The sequence below is a fragment of the Amphibalanus amphitrite genome, unplaced genomic scaffold (assembly GCF_019059575.1).
Source record: "Amphibalanus amphitrite isolate SeventyFive unplaced genomic scaffold, NRLGWU_Aamphi_draft 000802F_arrow, whole genome shotgun sequence".
Lineage (NCBI taxonomy): Eukaryota > Metazoa > Arthropoda > Thecostraca > Balanomorpha > Balanidae > Amphibalanus > Amphibalanus amphitrite.
The window spans coordinates 22389-47312 of record NW_024882296.1 but is presented as its reverse complement, the minus strand read 5'-3'; the positions used below and the strand labels follow the sequence as shown (position 1 = coordinate 47312).

The window sequence follows — 24924 nt, the reverse complement described above, 5'->3', positions numbered from 1 at the left end:
CGCTGCACGTTTCCGCCTTCCGCAGGAAATCCTGCACGGCGGTGCGCAGGCGCGCACCAATTCAAACACCTGACGTCATGCCATTCATGGCCGGGCTGTGTGATCTTTGTGGCCTTTGTAATGTGTTGAAACATGTTGAATGACGGAGGGTCCCATTTTGTTAGACGCGAACTAAAAGGACAAAAACAGTGACAGCAGGGACAACATTGGATGGTTCTTGTAGATAGCTGGTTTGAAGCATCTAGTTAATTATAAGTGTATTTCTTAAAAAATCCAGGCCCATGAATGAATGTCAAAAAGGTGAGCAAATGAAAGAGCGGAGCGGAAAGGCAAAGGAAGATACGCATTCCTTCTACATCAAGCCATACATATTCCACCCACCAAAATTTAGTTAACATGCTATGTGGCCCTTTTAGACATTTGCTAAGTAAATCCCTAAACAGTCAGCAAGCTAGTTACACAAGAAAATGCAGAGAAAGAAACCCCTGCCGCCCGCCACCCTTCCGCCTCCCCAGGTCAGCCCATCAGCATACGGCACCCCGCTCTGGGCCAATTAGTGGCGCTAATGAGTCCGGGAGCGGGGCGGCAGGTGGCGGCGGACAATGGGCTGACACGGGGCCGGCAGCTCCGTTCGCCACCGGCGCCGTCAGGGGCTCACCCCAGCCCGGAACGGTGGAACACGGTGCGGCGATAAACTGGGGAGGGTGTTTCTTTGGTCAGGTTCAAATAATGAGCCGGAAGACGGACAACGGTTTAACCCTATTCCTGGCGGGCTCCGCCGGGACAAGAAACTGGCGGGGGGGGGGCCGATTCGGCCCCCCCCTGAGATCTCGAGAACGAAGCAAGATAGCGACAAGCGGTAAACGGCATCGGATACGCATGGACAAGGTCTACAATTTTTACAAAGGTCATTTTCAGGTCAGGTCAAAGATGACGTCACAGGGGTCGAAAAAGTCAAAATGGCGGCGCTAGATATGGAGAGAGTTTTTCTCGAATAACTTTCGAATTAGTCAAGATAGGAACAAACTAAGGGCATCATCGTGATCCTCTCGTCAATTCGCATCGAATGATATATATGTTGACCTCGAAAGGTCAAGGTCAAAGGTTGACCTCAGGTCACGTGACCTCGAGGTCATCATGTATATCATTCGATGCGTCTTGACGAGCTGAACACAATGAGACCATCCACGCGTCTGTATCTTGTTCCTGTACGGAGTTATTGGCCAAAAACCTTTGGTGACCTTTGATGACGTCACATGACCTCACAGCTGCCCAACAGCAAAACAGACCTCAAGGTAGTGAAGGTTGATCGTATATGAAGTCATGTATGGTATATGGGGCCATTCCGACCCGTTTTAGTGGTAAAAACAGGGAGTTGATTTTTCCCCCATTGACTTATAATGGGGAGGTCGCGAAACTGACCTGACCTTAGGTCACCGATATCAAAATTCCGAGATATACAAATTGCACATACTGGTACCCTAACTAAAGCCTGAAGAGAAGAAATTGATCGGTCAAAAACTCTAGCTCTGGCGTGATTGCAAACTTTTCTGAGGTAGGGTCACCAAATCGCCTCTGGTGACCTGACCTGAGGTCAGATCAACTCAAAATTTTCAGACATGTTGCGTAGAAGCCTTTTAGGAAAAGTCAGAAAATTTGAGCTTCCTAGCTCAACGCGTTTGGGAGAAATAACCAAAAAACCTCAGGGGGGGGCTCCTGAGGCCCCCCCCCCGCCAGGAATAGGGTTAAGTAACAAATTGCAGTGTAAAAAAGCAAGTGGGGAGAACTTGCATTGCCACCATTGTAGCTTATTCTTTTGCTTATTCATTCATTCATTCATTCATTCATTCATTCATTCATTCATTCATTCATTCATTCATTCATTCATTCATTCATTCATTCATTCATTCATTCATTCATTCATTCATTCATTCATTCGTTCGTTCGTTCATTCATTATTTCGTGATTTCATTCAATAGTTCACTAGCAAACTAATAAATTCATTCATTCATTCATTCATTCATTCATTCATTCATCCATGTTCGTTCGTTCGTTCGTTCGTTCGTTCGTTCGTTCGTTCGTTCGTTCGTTCGTTCGTTCGTTCTTCGTTCGCTCATTGATTGGTCAGCTCTGCCTCTAAGTCACAGTTTATTCATTTTTGTATCGTATATATTGCTCGGGAGCAACTGAAGAAACGAATTCACTCGAGCGAACAGGCGGACGAGCGAATGAAGGAATGCGAGTAAAAAGTCTGATGATTATATTGCTGATCTTTCATAACTGTCCTGCTCCTGTCATAGTCGCCATTTCGAACAAAAGATCCAGACAGACCAGCGAAGGCCGTGCGGGCGAGGGCTGTCCGGGGGGGGCTGTCGGAAGGGGGAGGGGGCGGGGCGGATGGCCACAAAACTGCCTGAGCGACGCCCAGAGAGCCTTGGTGGTTTCCGTCGCCGCCGATGTCGGTGGGGAAGTTGTTAAAACACCATCAGTTACAGGAGCGCGAGCAAAAACAAAATGGCCGCCAGACCGGACCAGGACCAGCGCTCTGGGTTAGGTATTAGTTTCCAGGAAATTTGACGTGGTAAATAGAGGAAGGCTTTAGGCTATCTACTTTTGCTCGCTACTTTTGCCTTGTACGATTTAACGAATTCGATTTAGACGAAAGTCTGAGACCGAAATATCATCAATTCATCAATAAATAATCAGTTTCATTCATTGTCATTTTCCGAGGAGAAGGTCATCTAACTTACTATTTGAGGAGGGTGCGTCTGTCCGTTACCGAGGTCCCGACTTGGTCGTGCTTTGCGTGGACTACAGGCCAGACCGTTGCACCTAGCCCGGTGAAATTTGCACAACTTATAGATCAAGGATGCGCGACGTGCCTTTGAGGGGTCTCAGCTCGATCGGATTGGTAGGGAGCGCGTGGCACGTGCTCAAAAAGTGCAAATTCGCGTCATAGACTTTACATGTATAAATCGGCTTGCAAAATCGGGCGAAAATGGCTAATTTTGGCCGACACGGGTCCAGTTCCCGTGCAATATCTTGGTGACCAGGGGTTCGACCGGCACGGGGAAAACAGCATCGTGTACAGAATTGAACGGGCTATTGAATGGTGTGCAATGCAGAGGATAACACGCGCCACGTGCACCGGAGAGGGCACTTTTATTTGAAAAATTGCGGTTTTTGAGGGATTTTGGAATTAATTTTATTTTTAGATGACCGTTAAATGGAGCGAATTGAATCAACGCCTATTTGCAAGAGAAAGGTACCGCCTCTCATATAAAAATTGTGAAAAGCTGATTGATCCAAATCAAGGTGGTGCAAATCACAGGAGAAAATGGTGTTTGTCAATTTTGTGCCACTTTATTAATCACACGGGGTTTGCTGCATAACCTGATACCTTTGGCAATTGAATATGGTACCATTGGATAGAGCATTCAATTCTGTCCAATATTCACTCTTCATTTTTGCATGATTAGCAACAGTATCCTTAAAAATGTAAATGTTCCAAACCATTACATTGTCATTTTTAGCGAAATTCATTGATGGCCCTCAAAAGACTTCACGCCAGTTTTCGAATCATTCTAAAGTAGAACGCATGATAATACGACACGGGCACCTCGATGCGATGTATCTTTTTGTTTTCTTACAAAATGCTTGGCCGTCAAAAAGCAATCGAACGAAATGGATATCTACCAACCAAATCGACACAGACCAACCCAATACCCACGGGTCAAAAAATCACCCCTTCGCGTTGCGGAGCACGCGGGTAACCCTAGTATATTCTAATAAAGGCTATCAGATGTTAGATGAGTGTTGCATGGCGAAATTCGCACTCCAGGTACCTACCATCTGCTGTTGCTTATCAGCGGTACGTTATTAGCGGAGCGTCAAAACTAAGAGACTTCGCATAATTTTTATGATTATGTTTTTTCTTTAAAATTTCTAAGAGTGGCTGGATAAGAGAAGCTACACATAAATTATGCTTGGCAGTAGGCACCAACACGCACAATGTCATTATTCGAGTATCATGACAAACCATCAGGAATAACGGCGGGTAGATGTGTAGTTTGTAGATGTAATTATGTTCGGGAATTCCAATGGCCTGTCTGCGGCCAGCCTACGGGTGGTTTTGTCGGGTTTTTATATCCGAACTCACTGCTCCGTTCCGGAGGATACCGGTCATAAACAGAGCGCGTGTCGAATGACGTACCCAGCTGGGCCAATGAGTAACAAGAACACGTCATAAAACATTTGCAGTTCACACAACAACTCCCACTTCCCAGTATAAAAAGCTATTAGGTAGAATGCTAGGTAGCAATACTATTTAGAATGGAAATGTGCATCAATAAACAATTATGTTTCATCACCAACATGGGGGAAAAACATTGAAAACGCCGACCGAGTCAGAGACAGAGGGCCGAGGAAGTGGACGGGAGAGAGAGAGAGAGAGAGAGAGAGAGAGAGAGAGAGAGAGAGAGAGAGAGAGAGAGAGAGAGAGAGAGAGAGAGAGAGAGAGAGAGAGAGAGAGAGAGAGAGAGAGAGAGAGAGAGAGAGAGAGAGAGAGAGAGAGAGAGAGAGAGAGAGACCAAGGAAGGCCCTCCCGGGCGTTGGGAGTAGGTACAGTGGCAGTCCATAATCCATATGTCCGCCCCAGCACAGCTTATGATGATCTTATCCATACCTCCGGAACTTATGATCATTGGAGATCACCAAATGAGCCTTACGGCTTAGGTACAGCGATAGATAAATGCCAGCCACTGCACTGCGCTGACACTACCGAGCTTTCCATGGCGCTTGAATGCCCGATCGAGATCTGCCGACTGAGAAATGCAGTAGGTATTATCCGGTTCTAACTGGTTTCGTTTCCGAAATCCGGAAAGTCGCTTGAGTGGCAGAACATCTGTCACCTTCTGAATATGCCATAAGACTGCCGAAATTCACAAATCAACTGACATCTGTTTTGCTCATGTCCATTCCATTCAGTCATATTGGTGCTCGCACTTATTTACAGCAATGAACATCAATATAGAGAACCAAGACCAAGATCAAGATGAAGGAAGTCAACAATTGCAAAAATACCTGCCTGCCTTCCTATGACCAACTATAGGTATCACAAGAAACAAAAGATTATCCAGTATTTTTTTGGGGAAGTGCAATGCACGATCAATCATTTTTCCAGATCATTTTCCATCATAGACATGATGCAGAAAATTCTGGCGAAATAGCACGCGCCATTGAGGGCCCCGCTCCGCCAGTGGAAATAATTCAATCATTAGCTACATATCCACTGAAGAGCAGAATCAGGTGGATTTTAAACACTTACCCCTTCTCAGAATGCATTAGGAAAAGCTGGCTGTGGTTCCTTGACGGCATATTGAAACTGGAGCCAAGCCGACAACGACCCCTTGAAGAAGATGGCGCCTGAATCGGCACAGGCCAGCTTCACTCGATCGAAATACGAGCTTCCGCAGCTCGAAAACCACTTCACACTATCACAGCACTTTCACCAAACACAACGCGAATTTTCAAACACTCGCAGCCGTCTCCACAAACAACACAAACACTTTAAATCACGACACAAACAACAGGCTTTCGCTGCCTTGCATAAACTAAATACAAGATGGCGCCACCTCGCTGCTATAATTGCGCCAATTTTTTTTCTTTTGATGATAAGCCTCAACTTATAGTTCATAACATGGGGCTGCAAAGCGGGTTACAAGGAAGCAGGAGGGGGTTTCTTTAGTTGCTTTAGCAGGTCTAAGAGAACATGTATAGGGTCATGGGCCCCCCTATGAGGTCTAAAGTAGAGTAGCCCGCTCGCCCGGCTCCGATCTCCGCCCCGGGCGCGGGGCGCCCCCCTCCTGCCAGCGATTTCCATACGCCTAGGGGTCAGGGTGGAACCTGCGATCTCAACTGTCACGGTAGCATCACGGCCCCGGCGGGGGGGGGGGGAGGGAGGCAGTAGCTAATAGGGGAAACCGGAAGTGGTCGCCTGTCTCTTGTCATGCGCTGTCCTCAGCGTTATATATAAACTCGTGTAGGTGTGTGTGTGTGTGTGGGGGGGAGTCGGCTGTGATCTCACCTCCTTCCACCACGACCTGCAGAAGGATCCTGCTCCCCAACGTTCTGACTCTGAGAGTATGATTGCGCCCCTCATCAAAATATGTCAGGTGATTTCATTTCCTTTTCAGTCCCTACTTCACTTTTCAGGTAAAGTGTCAGCCCCCCCCCCCCCTCCTCCCTCTCCCTCCGCTCGGGAACTTGCCGGCCGTCCCATTACTAGATCCCGGTGGCACGCAGAGTTTTGAGGGACTAGTCGCCTGGCCGGTCGTCCCAGAGTAGGCGAGGAAGCGTTCAACGAAGTCGCTCACTCCGTCGAGCCAGGCGAATCGCCCATCCCTTATGGAGCATGTAAGATGTGGGTGGCATGGCCGCCTGACATTTAGGTATGGAGGGATAGTAAACTCAATACAATAAATTCCAGCAAAATAATGTTAGGCAGGTTAGGCTTATGTGCTGTCGAGTGCAGTTACAGCGTACGTATAGACCCAGTGTTCGACGGCAAAGCCGTGCTGACTGGACTTGCGAGAATCCTCAGCCTGGGAACGTCTCCACCTCAGCCGCACGTGCTCTGGCGGCCGGTTTTTCGAGCGTCCACAGCCAGCCCAATAAGTAAGACAGGGCACTAAAGAATAGAGATTGAGCCGGTTACAATGACGGATCCTATATACGGCCTTGGATGGATCTGGATCATCACTGTGTTGACGGTGAACTTTATGGCCACTCCCGGACAAAAACAGGAACGGAAGCCGGCTTCTCCACTTCCCGGCTCCCCCACTCCCCGCATACACGTGCGTCGTATAAATGGTAGGTAATATTTGGCCATCCAAAACGATCTGACCAGCGCAGAACTTCCTGTCGCATTTTTAATTTCTGTCAAACGATAACAATCTTGCGGCCATCTAATCTGTTTTGTTTTGATCGTTTTTTTTTCGGGGGCCTAGGTTTTATCGGTCTGTTGAGTTGTTGACACCATTTCAGAGCCAGAAATGAGAGGATAAGGGCGACATTGGTACTCCACTGGCGGAGCCAGGTAGACGATCTTGGACTTTGCGGGGAATACCCCCGAACAAATTTCGCCCAATTCCAAAAACTTTTCGCCGAAAACGTTTTGCCAATTTCCAAAGACCTTTCGCTTCGAAAAAAAGTTTTCGCTTTATTCTCGAAAAACCGCAGATTTTCAGACGCAGCAGGAAGGGGGTATTTGCCCCAGATCCTCCCCTCCCCGGATCTGTCGAGGGACATTGGACCGAGTCGACCACTGCCCAGGTGCGCGCGCTGTCAGCCCTTCTACGACCACCGACAGACTGCCCTGGTGGAGCGAGAGTGCCCCGCGGAGACAGGCCACTCAGACACTTGGCAGTCACTCCGGAGTGTCTTCTGCTGCTGTAGGAGTGCTTCTCTCCACCACTGTCTATTTAATGTCTGTCTGCCGGCGACCAACTGAGCCGTCACTCTGACGTTTAGCGGGTCGGGGCTCTGTCCCTCAGCGCCCTCAGTCAGTGATTGACTTGTGTAGGTAGCTGAACAAAACTCGTCTCATCTAGTCTGAACAAATAGCAAACAAAACTCATCATCGATACTGCCCATGAATGTGGTCAATACTCGCAGCCCGCACATGACTACAAACGAACAACGACGTGTTAGGTGACGGAGAATAGCGGACTGTTGATCGGAGCCGTTTGTCGCAAACGGTACATGTGCTGCCACCTAGTGATCATGCGCTGCACTACTAATTCAGAAGGCGTGCGATAGGGTGAGCTGAGGCTGGCCACACAAAGCACACTGAATCAGAGGAATATGAATAAGATCATGTGTCTGCGAGCAAGCCTAAACCGATATTACATGGGAACAATAATAATATAGCGCCTTAGGTAGACACCTGCAGCCATTGAAAACACCATCGAAACGGCCAACTGCGCACCACGTTACATCAACCCAAACGCTGCGAGCAAGTTAACCACCCATGGTCAGATAACGTCAGTAGCTGTCGTGTCAACGATACATTTGTTGGTTCCCTATTCGAATATAAGTAATTAGTAAACAAACGCATCCAATGGAGTGTTTATTTCACCTAAGACAGTGAAGGAAGAAAGCTATATCTAGAATAGCGCATCCTCTAGCCCAGTATCTACCCAGTGCCTGTACATGTCACACACCATATAAAACACTCACGTAAAACACTCACTCATGCTCGCTCTATGTACAAGTTAGGAGGTATTCTCACTCACAAAATCACGTGCTGAGCAATATTCATGCGAGGGCTCGCGAAAAAGCTCCAGAGAACTCATAGCGACGTAAGCGGCACAAAACTCTGCGAGTGACACGACAAAAGACTGCACGTGACATTGTTTCGAGACATTTTGATCCTGGATTGCCAATTTCTCCTTCGGCCCTTTTTGTTGAGCTAGAAAAAGCACCACTGCCACATTCCTCAACGAAACAGCAGGGCAGCCTAGCCCATCATATTGACACCGCATATTCCTACACTATCAAGAGATTAAACACGGGAAGCAGGGCAAGACAGGCAAAACCTTAGTGTGCCAATAATCAAGCTAAACAGGATGGAAGCTGACACCAAGACCAAGGCGTGATGAGTAATTAACGTGAGACAGAAAGGAAAAGAAATGGTGAATCACTATAAAATCGACGATGGGCTGATAAATGGAAATGAACCCACATTGAGTACACTTGGAAGAACAATATCATAGTCATGACCAGGCAGACTCAAATTCAGCACACGACGTTACAAGGTCCTCGTCTGTCCCAGCCTGGGGCAGCCTTAGCACTAAGCACGCGCGCACAGCGAGGTCCCTGACAAAAACACGCACGTGATCGACTCTGAAACACGTTCTCTGCTCTCATTGGCCGGCCGTGACGTCATCTCGACTGTGATTGGCCGGCGCAGACAGCACATGGCCCGCGATTGGTCACTGGCAGTGTCTTTCGACTGTGATTGGTCCCCACCGGGCCTGGCTGGCAATGATTGGCCCCCGGAGGCCAGCCTGACATCTGATTGGTCGCCGAGTCCGTCTGCTGAGCTCTGATTGGCTAGACGGCCGTCTGTTGTCCGGCCAGGCGGAGCACCTGTTCACATATCCTCTTGTAGCACCAGGCGTCGCCCTCTAGACGCTTACGGCGGATACCTGACGGGGGGGGGGGGCAACTTACAATGAGAGGGGAATATGGTACCATGCGCTCACTTAGGGAGGGGCAAACACACTCGAAAAAGTGGGCACACTTAAATCTGAATCGATGCCGCAAACTAGGCACATTCCAGCCCAAATCACCGCACATCTTTACACTCCCCCACTCATTTCTATAGAACACAATCCAAAACCAATTAACAAACTAACCATCTGCCCCTCTATCAGCTGACGAACATCACACGGGAGCCCCTCTTCCCCCCACCTCTCCCCGCGATACGTACCGACCACATTGAGGCTCTGGATCATGCAGACCTCCAGCTCGAAGGACATTTTGGCCTTTCCCAGCGGGTCAGCCACCTTTCCACGCAGTGTGTACCTGACGGGACGGAAAATGGGTCAGTGAATGTCAGCGAATGGATCAGGTCAAGCCGTAATCGCCACGCCATATGTGGAAGGCTTTTGATGTCAATAAAATACAATAAAATACAATACAATACAGTGTCAATGGGGGGCAGAGTAAGGGGACAGAGAGGCAGTCATAGGTAAGACGGGGATACATGTATATATTAGCGTTAGGTAACGGATGGGACAATAAGTGGTGAGAGCAAGAAGTCCGTGTTGGATGGAGGAGGAGATGGGGGGGGGGGGAAAGTCAGCATCAGGCGGCAACGGACGGGGAGAAGGTACCGCTCAGAGGGGAAATTTAACATAATTTTCTTGATTTTCTTTGAATTTCTTTAATTCACCAATTATTGCACTTGTTTGCACAATTATGAGGAAAATACCATAATATGAAAGATGCGAAAAACAGCAAAACATTTTTGGGTGAGGTGCAATGCACAATCAACCAATTTTCCCAACCATATTTGACATTTTCATCATAGAAGACATGGTGTTGAGTGCTCTCGCGAGGAACATATTGTTATAATATCTCAGAATGAATGACCTTTTCCTCGAATATAGAAAAGTTTAAATGTCGAAAATGATGTATTTAAGTGAATTTGTCGCCCACAGGGCAACATCAGACAAGCCATATTTGTACCAATCGTACCAATTGCTATTATTACAATTGCTAGAGATATTTTCATCATAGACATGATACGGAAAATCCTTTGCGGAATGGCACGCGCCCTTTCGAACTCGGATCAGCCAGAGGAAAGAAACATCAATCAATTACAAAGTCGTTGACGCCGATACTGCAAAGCGGTATTCACTCGACAGTAAACTTGAATCAATACCGCTATTGACAAGGCGGTATTGATTCGATCACCGAAAAATCCAATATCAGTTTCATCACACTCGCCGATTTACGGGGCTCGAAAAACTAGCGCCTCTACATCAGCCATTTCATAGTTGTAGTTACAGTATCTCGCCACCAGGTGGCAGTAAACATCAGCCTTGCGGTGCACTTACTGCCACCTGGTGGCAAGTCAGGGTACCTACGTTTAGGTATCGTGCCACCAGGTGACAGTAAGAGCACCGCAAAAATATTTACTGCCACCTGGTGGCGCGCTAGTGTAACTAAAGCTATGAAACGCTAGCTATAGAGGCGCTAGTGTTTCAAGCCCCGTAAATCGGAGAGTCTGGTCTGTTCGACCAAGATAAGATTCCTTTACTTCTCTGATCAACGTAGCTTGGTGGATGATTATTGCGAGCAGGTGCGAGACGAATCTTTTCGGCATAGTTGGATTCTTACTTATTGCACGTCCAGCGCTGCCATCCCTCCTTTGACAGCCACTCACCCTTTCTGTTTGAGCACGATGCCGCGACTCCAGAGCTCGCGCTGAAGGTCGATCAGCACCTGGTCGGGGTCCGTGGCTCCCGTCGCCGAAACGTTCAGCATTTTCTGCGGCACCACGGACAGGCGGTCAGGCAGGCCTTGGTGGGGGGGGGGGGGGGGTGTTGGTCAGCGGCACGGGTCAAATAGCCGACGGCCGGAGACAAAATGCGATTCGCTGGAACGGCGACCGTGGCACTTTTCTGTTCAGATTACCATAACTTTGTATTTTGTGTTTTCCGAAGGAACCTGCCATCGCCGTCTTCCGATGCTTTAGTTTCTTTTTGGGTTCATTTGAAAAATTCGAATTTCGAGCTTTCGGTGAACAAAAAGGCGGCTTTACACAAATGGCAAAGGTTTTTCTCTTTCCACCCAAATACCTTCATCTGGCAGCGATATGGCAGCAGACGCCGGCGATAATCCAGCGGCCATCTTGTAGGTCAACTATATTACCTCTAAAAAAGCTACGGTAAGCTGTAAAATATTCAAATAGAGTTCCAAAGCCTTCTATAGACAAAGAAAGCCTATTTTCTTGCAATCTGGAACCCTCAAAAGGCTGGTTGAATGCACTTTTTATTATATTCTGTCTGTGCACATTTGTGGCGCACGTGTTACATTCCAAACATAAACAAAACTTGCGAGGTTGGGGGCGTTGAGGGGGTTGGGGAATAGGGAGAAAGTTTCTCAATTGTTTGAGGAAATTGGTGGGGTCCAAGCTGATCAATTGTTTACCAAACTGACTCTGAACAGTAAGTTCTAAACTTCTAACATCTGTGAAGTGTACGGTATGGCTTTGCGAACTGAAACTGCAAAGTGCAAGTGCTGGTACCTACATTCTTAAAAAGCAAATGAAATTATTTATGTTGTTGAGTCAAATATCAACATGCCATAATTTGATCATGAATACCTGTTCAAATAAAAAAATGAATAAAACTTTATACCACTTTTCTGACAGTAAAGCTCAGGAAATTAATGACATGTCACATATTTTACATAAATTTTACATGTTGTTACAACTAGGTACCTATTTCATTAACTTGGCTACCTACACTGCAACCTCTCACAAGTTATTTATGTACTTTTTCTGCTATCTGCTTTTGGCCAGGATGATAACAACTAGGGTAAATAGCTGAACAGCTGGTGAGTATGTTCAGGGTACTCAGTTCCCCTGGTCTGTGTACAGATGGCGCTTCAGACGGACGGCTACAATGCTGACACGGAGGGCAGCAACAACTCGCCCCTGCAGGACGACTCCGATGACGAGATGGACGACGAAAAGGATCCAGCATGTATGAAACGGCTGAGAGACGAGGATTGGTGGCGCGTGGCAAAGTATGGAGAAGAAATAAGAAGTGCTAGACACCTGTTTTTTGGAAATCCCTAAATTGATTACAAAATTGATGGACAGAATTATAATCAACAGGTTTTAAACTTCAGAAAAACAATGTCAAGAACAGTAACAATAATCAGTGCTGTGTCATCCCTGGAGAGTGTTAACAAAACAAATATCATATGCCATTGAGATTCAATGAGTGACCCCCCCCCCCCCGCCTTCAGCCGCCCAGATCGTGCTGAAGCGTCTGGAGCTGAACGGCGGACCGACGTACCTGGCGCGCGACTACATGAGCGGTGACGACTTCTCTGACTACTCCATCGAGAGCCCCGGTGGGTAATGAGGTTTTCACGGTTACCCTGCCGTGTTCACATGATACGGCTGAATAATAATGAGGCGCCCATTCCTACAACTTTGAAGAACACTGGTTGTATATAGGTATTGCTTCCTTGTTGTTTCCCTGTTGCTCCCTTGTTGCTTCCTTCCCTGCCATCTTGCTTCCCTTTGCCTTGTTGTGGAATTTAAAGACATTCTCTTATCCGAAGAAAACGACATAGTTGCGTCGATTTCGGACACTGCAGGAGTGGCAACTGGCAAGTGCTCTAAACGTTCCCTTTGAGTGTGCAAGTCGTGAGGCGGCCTGTCAATTACTGATCTGTGACGTTTCTGCTCCTTCCGCAGAGGACAACGACTCGGACTATGAAGACCGCCGAAAGAAGCGCAAGAAGCGGCGCGCTGTCAAGCGGGTCAAGTGTGACGAATGTAACCGGCGCTTCGTCACCAAGGGCTTCATGCTGAAGCACAAGGCGGTGCACAGAGGCGAGTTCACGTGCCCCAAGTGCGACAAAAAGTGCGCCTCGGCCGGCATGCTGCGTCTTCACCAGCGGCTTCACACAGGCGAACGGCCTCACGGCTGCGGTCAGTGCGACAAGGCGTTCGCGTTCAAGCTGCAGCTGATATCGCACGTGGATCGCGACCACAGCGATGGCGTGCTGCTGTACGCGTGCGACGAGTGTGACCGCGCCTTCTCCAAGGAAACGTTCCTCGCGCGCCACCAGATCACACACAAGGAGCGCACACACGAGTGTGACTTCTGCGGCAAGGGGTTCTTCGGCAACGCCCCGCTGCGCGCGCACATCCAGCGGGTGCACCGCGCGCAGCCGTCCGACACCCCGGGTGACGGCGGCCGACGCTCGGGCCGCACGGCGCGCGTCGATTACCGAGATGACGTCATCAACGTGGAGGCTGCTGCCGACGAGTACCGTCCTCGTAAGAAGCGGCCCGCGCACGCGTTCGTCGCCAAGGTGGTGAGCCGCCTGCGCAGTGAGGAGGCGCCGCCGCCGGCCGCGCGGGGACGCGCCAAAAAGAAGAAGCGCGCGCCGTTTTACGTGGGCACGGGCACTCAGCCTAGCAGGGAGTCTAACCGGCGCACCAAGATGGTTAACTACGCCGATCGCGACTCCGAGGGGCAGTCCGAGTCGGAGTCGGAGTCTGAGGGGGAGGGGTCGGGGGAGGAGGCGCCGGCCAAGAAGAGGGGTCGCGGCCGGCCGAAGAAGAAGAAGGAAGTCGTTCAGAACGGTCACGGCGATGGCGAGGAGGAGGCTCAGCAGACCAAACGGGGAAGGCCGGGCCGCGGGAGACCCAGGAAGGCGGCCGCGGCGCCGCCTTCTGAGGACGAAGAACAGGACGAGGAGCAGCCTCAGAAGACCGCGCGGGGACGCGGCCGGCAGAGAAAGGCCGCTGCGCAAAACGACGAGGAGGCGCTAGTCTCTGATGAATCTGAGGAAGAACAGAGCCAGTCTAAGAAAACCCCGCGGGGCAGGGGTAGGCCGAAGAAGCAGCCGCCGAAGAGGAAGGCAGATGATTCTGAGGAGGACGAGCCAGAAGCTGAGACGCCACGCCGCCGCGGCCGACCTGCCGCCAGCCGTAAGAGCCTGGCCGACCGCATCCTGGAGGAGGAGGGAGAGGACATCCCCTCCGCGAGGAAGACCGGCCGCGGTCGGAAGGCCGCCGCCGCCGCTGCTGATAGTGGCGGCGACAGCAGCGAGGAGGAGCCTCCGCCGGCCAAGAAGACCCCCGGCCGCGGCAGGCCTCCCAAGGCGCCGCCGGCCGCCGAGACGGCCGAGAACGGGACGTCCGGCGGGTCGGACGAGGAGTGGGAGGACGCGGAGGCCAAGACGCCGGCCCGGCGCGCGCGCGCCGCCGCCGCGGTCAAGACGCCGCCGGCGCGGGCGACGGGTCGGCGCGCGGCGGCCACCAACGTCAGTCTGGCAGAGGCCAGCGACAGTGAGAGCGAGGACGGGGAGGAGGCCGCCGCGCGGCGCGCCACCGGACGCGGTCGGCGCGCCAGGGACGACGCCGAGTCGCGCGTGCCGCCCAAGAAGCGGCTGCGCGGCCGCCAGTGAGAACCGGCGGCGGCGGGCGGGACGACGGAACACCCAGTGATGGAGAAACTCGCAACCAGCGCCGGCCAATCGGCTGTCACAGCGCCAGCATAAACAGCGGGACGGCCGGCCGAGTGGCCGCCCCGGCGGACGGCGGATCTGAGGGTCCTGCAGACGCGGCCGGCGGGTCGCGCGTGACCGGACCAACAATGTGACGAATTGTCCGCGCCACAGATGTACAAAGACTGCGCGGCGGCTACGGACGGCGGGCCGGGCAATTCCCGGTGGCCGTGTACTGGAGTTTGTTTTTAGGCTGCCGTTTCAACGAGGGAGGGGGAGGGGGATGAGTGTCGAGCTTCTGCGCGCGGGAAGTGCCAGAATCGTTCCAGTGAGTGACTGTGAATATCATTTTGGGCCTTTGTGACGTTATAATTGCGATATATTTTGGTCGCTTTTCGTTTGTGGTACTACACAAATGCTTTTTGATAATTAGAGCTGGCAATGTCACATGTTTTACCAGTAGACTAGTGGCTAGTTCGATGTATTATTTAGTGCCACCAAACGCCAGCGTGACTTTGAATAAAATACTGCCTAATTGACCGTGTGTGACAATAACAAGAGCCGACATCGGAGAAGAAGAAACCGAATACGGATATACAGGATATACAGAATGAAAACTCGATCGACTTTGGTGGGTCAGCTGACAAAAACATCTAACGATGTTCTGGGGATGTATCGGTAAATTTTTGCCCGAGAAGGCACAGAAGAACTGGACGTGAACATTAATCGACAACGGACAAGCGACTTCTAGAAATCCGTTGTAAATTATCATCCCATTGTTATCTACTGGATTGTAGACGTAGAGCAATGCAGAGAAGCGTCAAAATCGTAAGGCCTCGCGTCAAATCAAGGAATGGAAGCAACACTGTTCTTTTCGACTTCAAGCCGAAAAGTACAGTGTTCCTTCACTGTATTCTGACATAAATCCGGACACCGTTCTATCGTTATTAGTCAACGCATCACTGGTCTATCAAATCAATAATCCTTACAAAAGTAACTGAGTATCATGTCTTTTCCGTCTGTCTGTCTGTCTGTCTGTCTGTCTGTCTGTATGTTACTCCCTCCCTAACCCCCCCTCTCTCTCTCTCTCTCTCTCTCTCTCTCTCTCTCTCTCTCTCTCTCTCTCTCTCTCTCTCTCTCTCTCTCTCCCCCTCTCTCCCGCTCTCACCTTCGTATCGATGAGTGCCGGCCGGTCACCCGCCATCTGGGTGCGTTTCCGTGGCGTCAGCATGTTCTTCATCTTGTCCAGACCCTTCTCGATGGAGCCGAACACCTTGCGGCCAGAGATGGGAGTCCGGGGCACCGCGGAGGACTTGGAGCCGCAGTCCGGAGTGCGGAAATTCTCAGACTGCGGACGCGGCCTGTCCAGAGGGGGGGGGGAAGGGGGGTCAGTGGGGGCACGGGGTACTGGAGGGTAGTTATGGGGCGGATAGTGGTAAAAGTAAAAAGTATGGGTGCTATCATAGTTACATGTGGGTAATGATAGAGGAAGGCCAATCCTCATTCCTCCATAATTCCCGCGGTATATCTAAGGGTGAAATTTGAAGTTTCACTCTTAGATATATCGCCCTAAGATATATCAGTAACCTCAAAAAGAGTAATACAAGGAGCTAGCAGCCATGACAGATATGTCAGCTGCATCCCGTAGTTGAAGACGTGTCACAAAACAAGACGCTAAAAACGGAAACGATGGGACCGGAAAAGGGGATAGAAGAACACACTGTGTTCTTTGACATTGCTATGTTGAACACAACAATGTCGAAGGTTCGATGTCAAATATTCGATCATCCCATTATACTTCAGGCGTCCCGTTTTACCCCTAATTGTCGGTAAGTGATCGTGACGTCAGCGGTTTACGCGGCCCGTGTACACCAATCAGTGACGTCAGATGATGGGCCAAAATCAACCCCCACCCGCCCAGTCGGGGATCACACACCTCCTCTGTGGCGTCTTGAAGGCGGGGTCGAGCGCCGACTCGACCGACCGGGAGGGCGACAGCTTACACGGCGTCTCTGTGGTGGGGGGGGGGGGGGGAGACAGTGTGTCAATTGTGTCTCTGGGTGTCAGCTACAGGCACCACAGGCAAGGGATCCAATTAGGGAATGGAAGCTCATCAAAACACACGCAAGAAAGAGCGTACAAAACTCACTAGACGGCGAAAACATTTGATGAAATGTCAGCAAATAGGCAAGTGGCGGGACAAATAACCCGCGCGGGGCTGGGGTCTCCAGCCGAACGCGCGGGGCTGGGGGGGGGGGGGTAAATTTTACCCCCCCCCCCCCTGTTATCTCCCGAACTAATGGCCCGATTTGGAAAATTCAAACGCCAATCGAAAGATCTCATCACGAACAACTAAAAACATGTACCTAATTTTAAGTTTGAGGTCAAGGTCAAGGTCAGGTCAAGGGTACAAATTGCAAGTTCCTACAGTATCGGCCTTGCACCGTAGTTGCCGAAGAATGGAGTCATGGACTGAGACTGATCGCCCAAAACGTGTTCATAGGCTACCAAGACAATATTCGTTGCATACAATATCATTCAGAGGTCAAGGTCAAGGTCAGGTCAGGTCAGGTCAGGTCACCAAAAACAAAATATAGAAAAGGGCATGTGCGACTGCTGCGACACATGTTTTATGGGTCATTTTACTCATAGAATTCAAGTATAGGCACACTGAATAAGTGATATGGACCACCTCTGGATGAATTTCAGGTCGAGGTCACGTCAAGGTCAGGTCAAGTGAGGTCAAATTTTGAAGTCGGTTGTTAAGGCCTAAAAAGGTGTCTATCTGATGCAGTTTTTCACGGCGAATCGAATGGTGCTATTTTTGTTTCCGTACGAGGTCTAAAACTTCCAAAAAAGTCATTTTTCTAAATTTTTGTGTGTCGTGACGTCATACAATTTTGAATAACTCCCACATTTTTGAACCGATTCTTCTAAAACTTGGTATGTAGGTGCACATAGACCACTTCTCTGACATATATTCCGGTTTTTTTCGATACACTCAAAATTTTGGATTTATCGTTATTTTCCCAAAAGTCAGTTTTTTTTTAAATTTGGGCCAAAATCCAAAATTTTCAAAAAACCGAGATAGCCATTTGATAGACAAAGTAAAATTACGTACCTATAACCTTTTTTGTTACGTCTTGATTCCTTTAAAAATGAAGATGTTAGCGGCGTTTGAACTTTTCCCGTTTTTGAGGCGAAAATGGCGAACATGACGTCACTAAAACGTCAATTTCTCAAAAATTTTCCGACGGATTTCGCTCAAATTTTCAGGGAACGTGTCAAATTGATGTAAGAAAAGGTACTGAAAGTTTCGTTTGTGAGATATTGCAAAAATTCGCGAGGGGGGGGGGGGGGTAAAATTTACCCCCCCCCCCAGCCCCGCGCGGGTTAATATCCAGCAGTTCCCTACGATTCCGCGAACCGATGATTAAATGAACACCTGTTTTGCACAAGCGCAGCCCTAACGGGTCAGCTCAGGCTATGGGCATCCGCAACATAACATTATCTCCCCAAAGTACCAAACCTCCCACTTCATCCCCCTACGCCGCCCCCTCACCACCGGCACGTCGTTTGGTCTTTTTGCTGGGTGACGGCGCTTTGGGCTGGAGGAAGTCATTCTCCTTGTTCTCAGTCGGTGAGGGTCGGGGCGGTGTGGCTCGTTTCCTCCGCTGGCTGCCCCGACCGCGCTGTGAACTGCGGCCGGTGCTGCGCTCCAGCAGTGGCTCCATCTCTGGAGAGATAACACAACTAACGGTCAGACTAGGAGACTGGGATACGATAAGGAGGGCAGATACCTTGGCTTACAGAGAGGCTGACACGATTCGAACTCAGTCTAGGTTCGTTAATGCATATTTAAAACCTGTTGTAATCGAGCCACTCGATGCATTCATTCATGAAATAATAACGCTCGGTGTTAAAAACTACCTGGGGCCGTATTCACGTCGACTTCGTAACTCGATTTTCTTTCCTAAGTATAATTTGGTATTCACGTCGACACTTCTTAAGTTTTTATCGACGGAGTTCACGTGATTAAAAAAAAAACTTAAGAAGTAGGCCAAACGTAAGAGCATTTTTACGAAAATGATCGACGTGAATACGGCCCCAGAACTATTTTCTTTAGTCTCCTCGTCGCATAGCTACGGAAGGCGAACCGAATAACCGACTAACGCCCAACAATCTCATTGACAAGATTGTTGGGCGTTAAAAGCCCAGCCCAATCTCATTGACAAGATCATCTGACTTCCAGTCCTTCTTTCCTCATACCTTCCTCCTCAGCCCCTCACCCTCCCCATCTCCCCGATGGGTCTCAGAGGTTCCCTCCCAGTCTCACCGATGTATCTCTCAGAGGACCCCACCCCGTATCGTCTCACCAATGGGGCTTAGAATGCCCCCGCCTCCCGGAGACTATCTCACCGATGCATCGGTGCAACCTTACCTCTGAGTTCTGACACCCATCGCGATGGGTCTGGGTCTCAGAGGCAAGGTTCCACCACCGCTATCTCACTGATGGATTTGAGGCCGAGGAACTATTGCTCTTCCCGTAGTATCTCACCGATGGGTCTCTCACAGGTCCCCTCCCCCTCTCTCACCGATGGGTTTCAGGCTGAGCAGTGTCTCCATGGCCTCCTCCTCCTCCAGCTCCTGACGGCGGCGCTGCTCCAGCTCCAGCTCCAGCCCCCGGCGCTGCTCCAGCGCATCCAGCCCCGTGTCCAGCGACTGGGGCCGCCCGTGCGGGGAGTCCCCCAGCGGCACCAAGCCCGGCAGACCGGCGCTAGTCAGCTCCTGGAGGGTGGCGCGGCCGGCCGCAGCCGACGGAGGAGGGGGAGGCATCTGGAGGGGAGAAGGAGTGGGTCAGAGCTGGCAGACACAGCCTGTGTAGTGTCCTGTAGCCTTCAGTCTGTAGTATAGACAGCGGGCGTAGAATGAGAGTCGCGTCAGTTTCATAAAACGAGGTCAAGCGCCACAGCACAGCGAGATCTTGGAGGTCTGAGCGGGACCTTAATAGCGACGCAGGGCTGTTGAAATAGGGATACAAAAATGCGAATGTGACACCAAGTCCATCACTGGCCTCCCAATGACGTGCTTTATAGCTAGCAATGCCGTTTTATTTTTATTTCCTAAGTCACTCTCAGTTTCCTTCTCTCCCCTCATTTGCTGCGTTACCTGCGTCCGGCTCTCTCTCTCTCCCTCCCTCCCTCTCTCTCTCTCTCCCTCTCTCTCTCCCTCTCTCTCTCTCTCTCTCTCTCTCTCTCTCTCCCTCCCTCTGACCTGCTGTGCCGCAGCCAGTCTGACGGGCTCCCCTCGTCGTTTGGCCGCCAGCAGTAGCCAGTAGGTGGCAGTGGTGTGATCGTAACTCCACTGGGAGAGACGGCGCGCCATCCAGGCCCGGCTGCGGCCACCGGAGACCGCCATCGCCGTCACCACGTCCTCGTCCGGCTGACGAGACTGGGGGGGGGGGGGGGGCGGGGGGGGGGGGGGGACGGAGGGGCGTCAATTGGCGGCGTCAGTGCCCAGTGGCGTCAGTTCGTACCCGAATCTCTAAATAAAGAACACACAATGATTATCAATACCTGACGAGCTGCATCCCTGATGACACTGTTTGGATTTTAGAATAGTTCGAAACATCCGAACTCCATATATCACCGGCGACTAGAAAAGAACGCATCTGAAGCGGGGGCTCACGCCTCACATCACCATCGAACAGAGCTGAGCATACCAAAACTAACCTAGGGAAGCCGCTTTTCCACCCAACGGGATGTTTTCAGCAATTATTGCTGAACCCATTGCTTATTGAACCCATTGCCCATTGCTGAACCCATTGCTTATTGCTATAACCCAAGGGAATGTCACACATGTCAGGCAACATCCGTGCCCTGAAAATAGTGTAGTAGCGGCCCACCCGTAACAGGATACTACCCACCCGCAATGTGTCGGTAATCAGTAGCCACCATTGGCGGGGTACTACCCACCAGTGACGGGTCCGTTACCCATTCGATAACAGGCCGTTACGCACCTGGAAGTAGCTTTTCCACTCGACGGGCAGCCCTGTTCCAGCCGTGAGCCAGGTACGGGTCAGAAATACCCACCAGTGATAGGGTACTACACTGCCCCACCAGTGCAGTGATAGGCACGTACCTGGAAGTAGCTCTTCCACTCGACAGGCAGGCCTGTTCCAGCCGTGAGCCAGGGATGGGTCAGCAGCTCAGAGACCACGATCCGATGTTTGGGTTCCACCTGCAGCATCTGGTCCAGCAGGCGCAGAGAGCCCTCCGAGAGCCACTCGGGCTTCTGGTACACGCCGGCCTACGGGGAGAGCGGGGTCGCGGGTTCAAATCCCAGAGGCGTCAGGCAGCAGAAGATGCGCTAGTCACTGCCGGGAACACAAGTTTATCGGCATGGGGCATGGGATAGAATCCCAGAAAGGTCTTAGACAGGTACACAGCAGTCTCACAGAAAATTTATCGCAGCCGTTTTCCAGGCATCCCAGTAACCGCAACAGTTGATCCATGCTTAGTTCATCCGTCTTTACCCTATGTGAACTTACCTGGATTTTCTTGTAGAGGTTGGCAATGTTCTCGTCGTCAAAGGGCAGGAATCCACAGAGCAGTGCGTAGAGCAGCACGCCCATGCTCCAGATATCTGCCTCTGCTCCGAGATACTGCAGGCCGGAGACCAGCTCGGGCGCCGCGTACGCCGGAGAGCCGCAGCAAGTCTCCAGGTGCGCCTGCATGCCGCCCTCGGGGTTGGCGCAGAGGCCGAAATCGATCAGCTTCAGACGGTTGTCGTCGTCCAGCAGCAGGTTCTCCTGGAGGGGGGGGGGGTCGTGCGGTAGTGGTCTTATTTGAACAGTTTGATGCTGGGACCCGCAACGGAGCAGCCTAAGACAATAGCTATTTCTGATCGGGAAGACATATTTTAACATATTTTAGACATATTTTAGTTTCACGCTGAGTGGTGACTAATTGAATCTAACGTATAATACACGCGACAGGTTATTTATCCCCGAGCTCCCAACAAATATTGGGTATCAATTGAGACACAACTTACCAGCCCGTTTCACCAAACGTTTACCGTACTACGCTGCAACTAATTTGACAAGGTATGAGCCTTTTATATGAAAGTGATACTCCATCGAAATATTTTCCGAGACGTCGATGTTTTATAGAACGTCTATGGAACTCCATCGAACCTCTGTGGCACCTCCCCCCCCTCAGCGTCCCCATCCCGCCCTCTACCTCTGAGTTCCCACCCTCTCGGTGTCCCCACCCCACTGAGTGTCCCCACCCCTCAGAGTGCCCTCTGCCTGAGTGCCCTCTGCTTCTGAGTGCCCTCTGCCTCTGAGTCCCCTCCGAGTGTCCCCACCCCTCTGAGTGCCATCTGCCTCTGAGTGCCCGTCCCCTCTTGGTGTCCCTCTGAGTGCCCTCCGAGTGCCCCCCTGAGTGTCCCTCCGAGTGCCGGCCGTACCGGCTTGAGGTCGCGGTGGGCGTATCCCTTGTGGTGGATGTAGGCCACGGCCGAGACGATCTGACGGAAAAACACGCGAGCCTCCTCCTCAGTCAGACGGTCCCGCTCCACTGTGAATACACAGGACAGAAAGGAAGGGGGTGGTTAGAAGTTAGAACAAAGACGGTCCCGCTCCACTGTGAACGAACAGAACAGAACGAGGGTGGTTAGAACTTAGGCGGTCTCGCTGAACTGAGGGACCAACCCCGTCCCTCTCCACTGATTCTCCACTGACAAACATAAACGGACGGGGGTGGTTAGAACTAAGACGGTTCCTCTCCACTGCGAACAAACAAAACAGAAGAGTACGGGGGTGGTTAGAACTACAGACTGGCTGCAGGCAAATGTTTGCCACGCGTGTTTCAAAATGCCTGTAAGATAGGACCTCAAGTTGTAGATTGCATGCCATCTTATATTTTTTCAGTGTTTACATGTTGAAAATGACCCGAAAACCGGAACATTTTCGCGTGGAGATTTTCGCAAATACACGATTACGATTATGATTAACTAAAACGGTCCCTCTCCACTGCAAGCAAACATAGACGGACGGGGGTCGTTAGAGCTAAGACAGTCTCACTCCACTGCAACAAACAGAACGGTGAGGATTAGTGGGTCCTACTCTTCTGCGAAAAAGGACACATTGGTCAGGGTTAACGGTCCTCTCCGCTTAAATACGGACTGGGAGGGGTGCACGGTCCCCTTGCAATAATGTTTGAAACACCGCCCATCCCCTCCCCGTCCGTTTTTTTTTTTTAAACGGACGGGGAGGGGATGGGCGTTGTCTCAAACATAGACGATAAAACGAACGAGATGGTTAGACGGTTCATCTCCATTGAAAAGACGGACGGGGACGGGGTTGGACGGTCCTTCCTCCGTATCCACTGTAGAGTCAGGGCAACAGACGCCGCTTGGACGTTTTAAGAAGGCGGCACTGTATATTTCCCAATCAGTGCCACACCCTTCCAGTTCCCGGTCGGTCGTTAGGAGAGTGAACGGTAAATGACACCGGACATTTAGTAGACAGCGGTAACAACTCCTACAGCTGATCGGTCACCTCCCCGTCCGGCGTCCTCCCCGTCCAGAGCCGTCCTCAGCCGTGCCTGCGCGCGCTCACCGATATAGTCGAACAGCTCCCCGCCGCGGCAGTACTCCATGACGAGGAAGATCTTCAGCTCGCTGTCGATCACCTGGTACAGCTTGCCGATGTGCTGGTGCGTCAGCTCCTTCATGGCCGTGATCTCCAGGTAGACGCGAGGCAGATCCACCTGAAGGTGGGGTGGGGGAGGGGGAGGGGTCAGAGGGACAGCACGTGAGGTGACGACGGGCGAGTGAGCGAATAAATACCGCGATTTTCGGAGAGATAGTGAATATCGGCATATGAGAGCCCACAAGTCTTCCCATTTATTAGTATATTTTTTAAAGCCAGCCTCATGTTTTTCCCTTATTCCGACCGATTCAGTGCTAGTCCGCCACACAAAGTAACCCGTTTGGTCATATCGCACACAAATTTGTCACAACCCATGCTATCTTCGAGGGTTGGTCACTTACTTTATTCCACCTTGTCTTATCATTATCAATGCCCGCAGTACATTATCGTCAGAAAGTGACAAATTGAGACCGTGAGACGGAACGGCTCATACAGACCCCACACAATCAGCTCCGGCACTATCGTTTATTCTTACCACCACCGCTGTTGGCTCAGGAGATCAACACTCGAGTCCCCAATCTCCATTTTACACTAAGCACACAGTGATCCCCCTGCTCACCCCGAGCTGCTTCTTGTCCATGATCTTGATGGCCACCTGCTCTCCCGTGGCCAGGTGGGTGGCCCGCTTCACCTTGGCAAAGCCGCCCGAGCCGATAGTCTCATGGAGCTCATAGAGGCCCTCCAGCGGCGCGTACGGCGAGCCCACATTCTCTGGCATGGTGGCGGTGGTGTGACGTCACCTGGGGGAAGAGGTGAGGTCAGTCAGAGGGCTGCGAGGTCACAGGCCGTGGTGAGGTCAGGGAGCAGTGAGGTCATGGAGGGAAATTTAACCTAAGCCAAAGTGGGTGAGGTAGGAAGACGAAGAGAGCAAGCTAGGGATTGAGTGAGAGGGAGAGGGACAAATACCTTCGGAACTAGCTTTGAACGGAAACTTTATAAATTGATTTGAAATTAAAAACAGTAAGGCGAGAAATCATGGGGTACAAATGAGCATGTTGAATCTGAGCCATTGGCACATTAAGGATTTGGTCAATGCCAATTGAATCAACTGATAAAATGCATTTTCCTACACGCTTACCTGCTCCCCTGGTGCTTGTAGATAATCAAAAAACTCTGAGGCCAGAAATGAAAAAACGTGACCCTTGACAACAGAAGCTGGCACTGGAAAGATGCAAAACACCACCTAATAAAAAAACAAATATTTTATCGGTATGTTTTGTCGCGCGATTTCAAAAGCCCACACCGCATTTCAATTTTCTCGGCAACAGCTGATCGATTCAAATTTGCCACCTAAAATATGATACCATATCCCTTTCTCGGGAAAGTAGAAAAAAATTGTTTGATGGAATTCGAGTCGAGATATTTATTAATTTCTTTGATAACATCAAAATAATTCCAAAATCATTTTTGAATACGTAAATTTAATAAAACAGCATGCTAAT

General features: G+C 50.6%; 2 protein-coding genes across 3 annotated transcripts; one reads left to right on the top strand and one right to left on the bottom strand.

The window, feature by feature from the left end:
- Positions 1–8115: 8115 nt before the first annotated feature.
- On the bottom strand, positions 8116–24770 carry LOC122366382 (maternal embryonic leucine zipper kinase-like). The gene is made up of 14 exons (XM_043338590.1): positions 24561–24770; positions 24042–24222; positions 23390–23540; positions 22237–22346; positions 21317–21577; positions 20908–21075; positions 20041–20217; positions 19362–19602; positions 18329–18502; positions 16703–16778; positions 15935–16127; positions 10955–11058; positions 9494–9588; positions 8116–9209 (listed from the first exon to the last, which is right to left on the bottom strand). Exons 2-14 carry the CDS (start codon positions 24198–24200, stop codon positions 9115–9117), a joined length of 2004 nt encoding a protein of 667 aa, XP_043194525.1. The 5' UTR covers positions 24201–24222; positions 24561–24770; the 3' UTR covers positions 8116–9114.
- On the top strand, positions 11393–15302 carry LOC122366383 (ABC transporter F family member 4-like). 2 transcript variants are annotated; one of them, XM_043338592.1, is made up of 4 exons: positions 11393–11458; positions 12173–12278; positions 12547–12654; positions 13004–15302. In XM_043338592.1, exons 2-4 carry the CDS (start codon positions 12173–12175, stop codon positions 14725–14727), a joined length of 1938 nt encoding a protein of 645 aa, XP_043194527.1. In that variant the 5' UTR covers positions 11393–11458; the 3' UTR covers positions 14728–15302. The 2 variants fall into 2 exon arrangements, with proteins under 2 accessions (XP_043194527.1, XP_043194526.1); XM_043338591.1 differs by lacking the exon at positions 11393–11458 and adding an exon at positions 11616–11738.
- Positions 24771–24924: the final 154 nt, after the last annotated feature.

Excerpts from the sequence above, each read along its gene's own strand:
- LOC122366383 (XM_043338592.1), top strand. The coding sequence starts at position 12,173 with ATGGCGCTTCAGACGGACGGCTACAATGCTGACACGGAGGGCAGCAAC. Across the intron at positions 12,279-12,546 it reads CGACGAAAAGGATCCAGCAT|CCGCCCAGATCGTGCTGAAG; the intron begins GTATGAAACGGC and ends CCCCGCCTTCAG. Across the intron at positions 12,655-13,003 it reads CTACTCCATCGAGAGCCCCG|AGGACAACGACTCGGACTAT; the intron begins GTGGGTAATGAG and ends CTCCTTCCGCAG.
- LOC122366382 (XM_043338590.1), bottom strand. The coding sequence starts at position 24,200 with ATGCCAGAGAATGTGGGCTCGCCGTACGCGCCGCTGGAGGGCCTCTAT. Across the intron at positions 16,128-16,702 it reads TTCAAGACGCCACAGAGGAG|GCCGCGTCCGCAGTCTGAGA; the intron begins GTGTGTGATCCC and ends CCCTCTGGACAG. Across the intron at positions 9,589-10,954 it reads ATCGTGCTCAAACAGAAAGG|GTACACACTGCGTGGAAAGG; the intron begins GTGAGTGGCTGT and ends CCGTCCCGTCAG.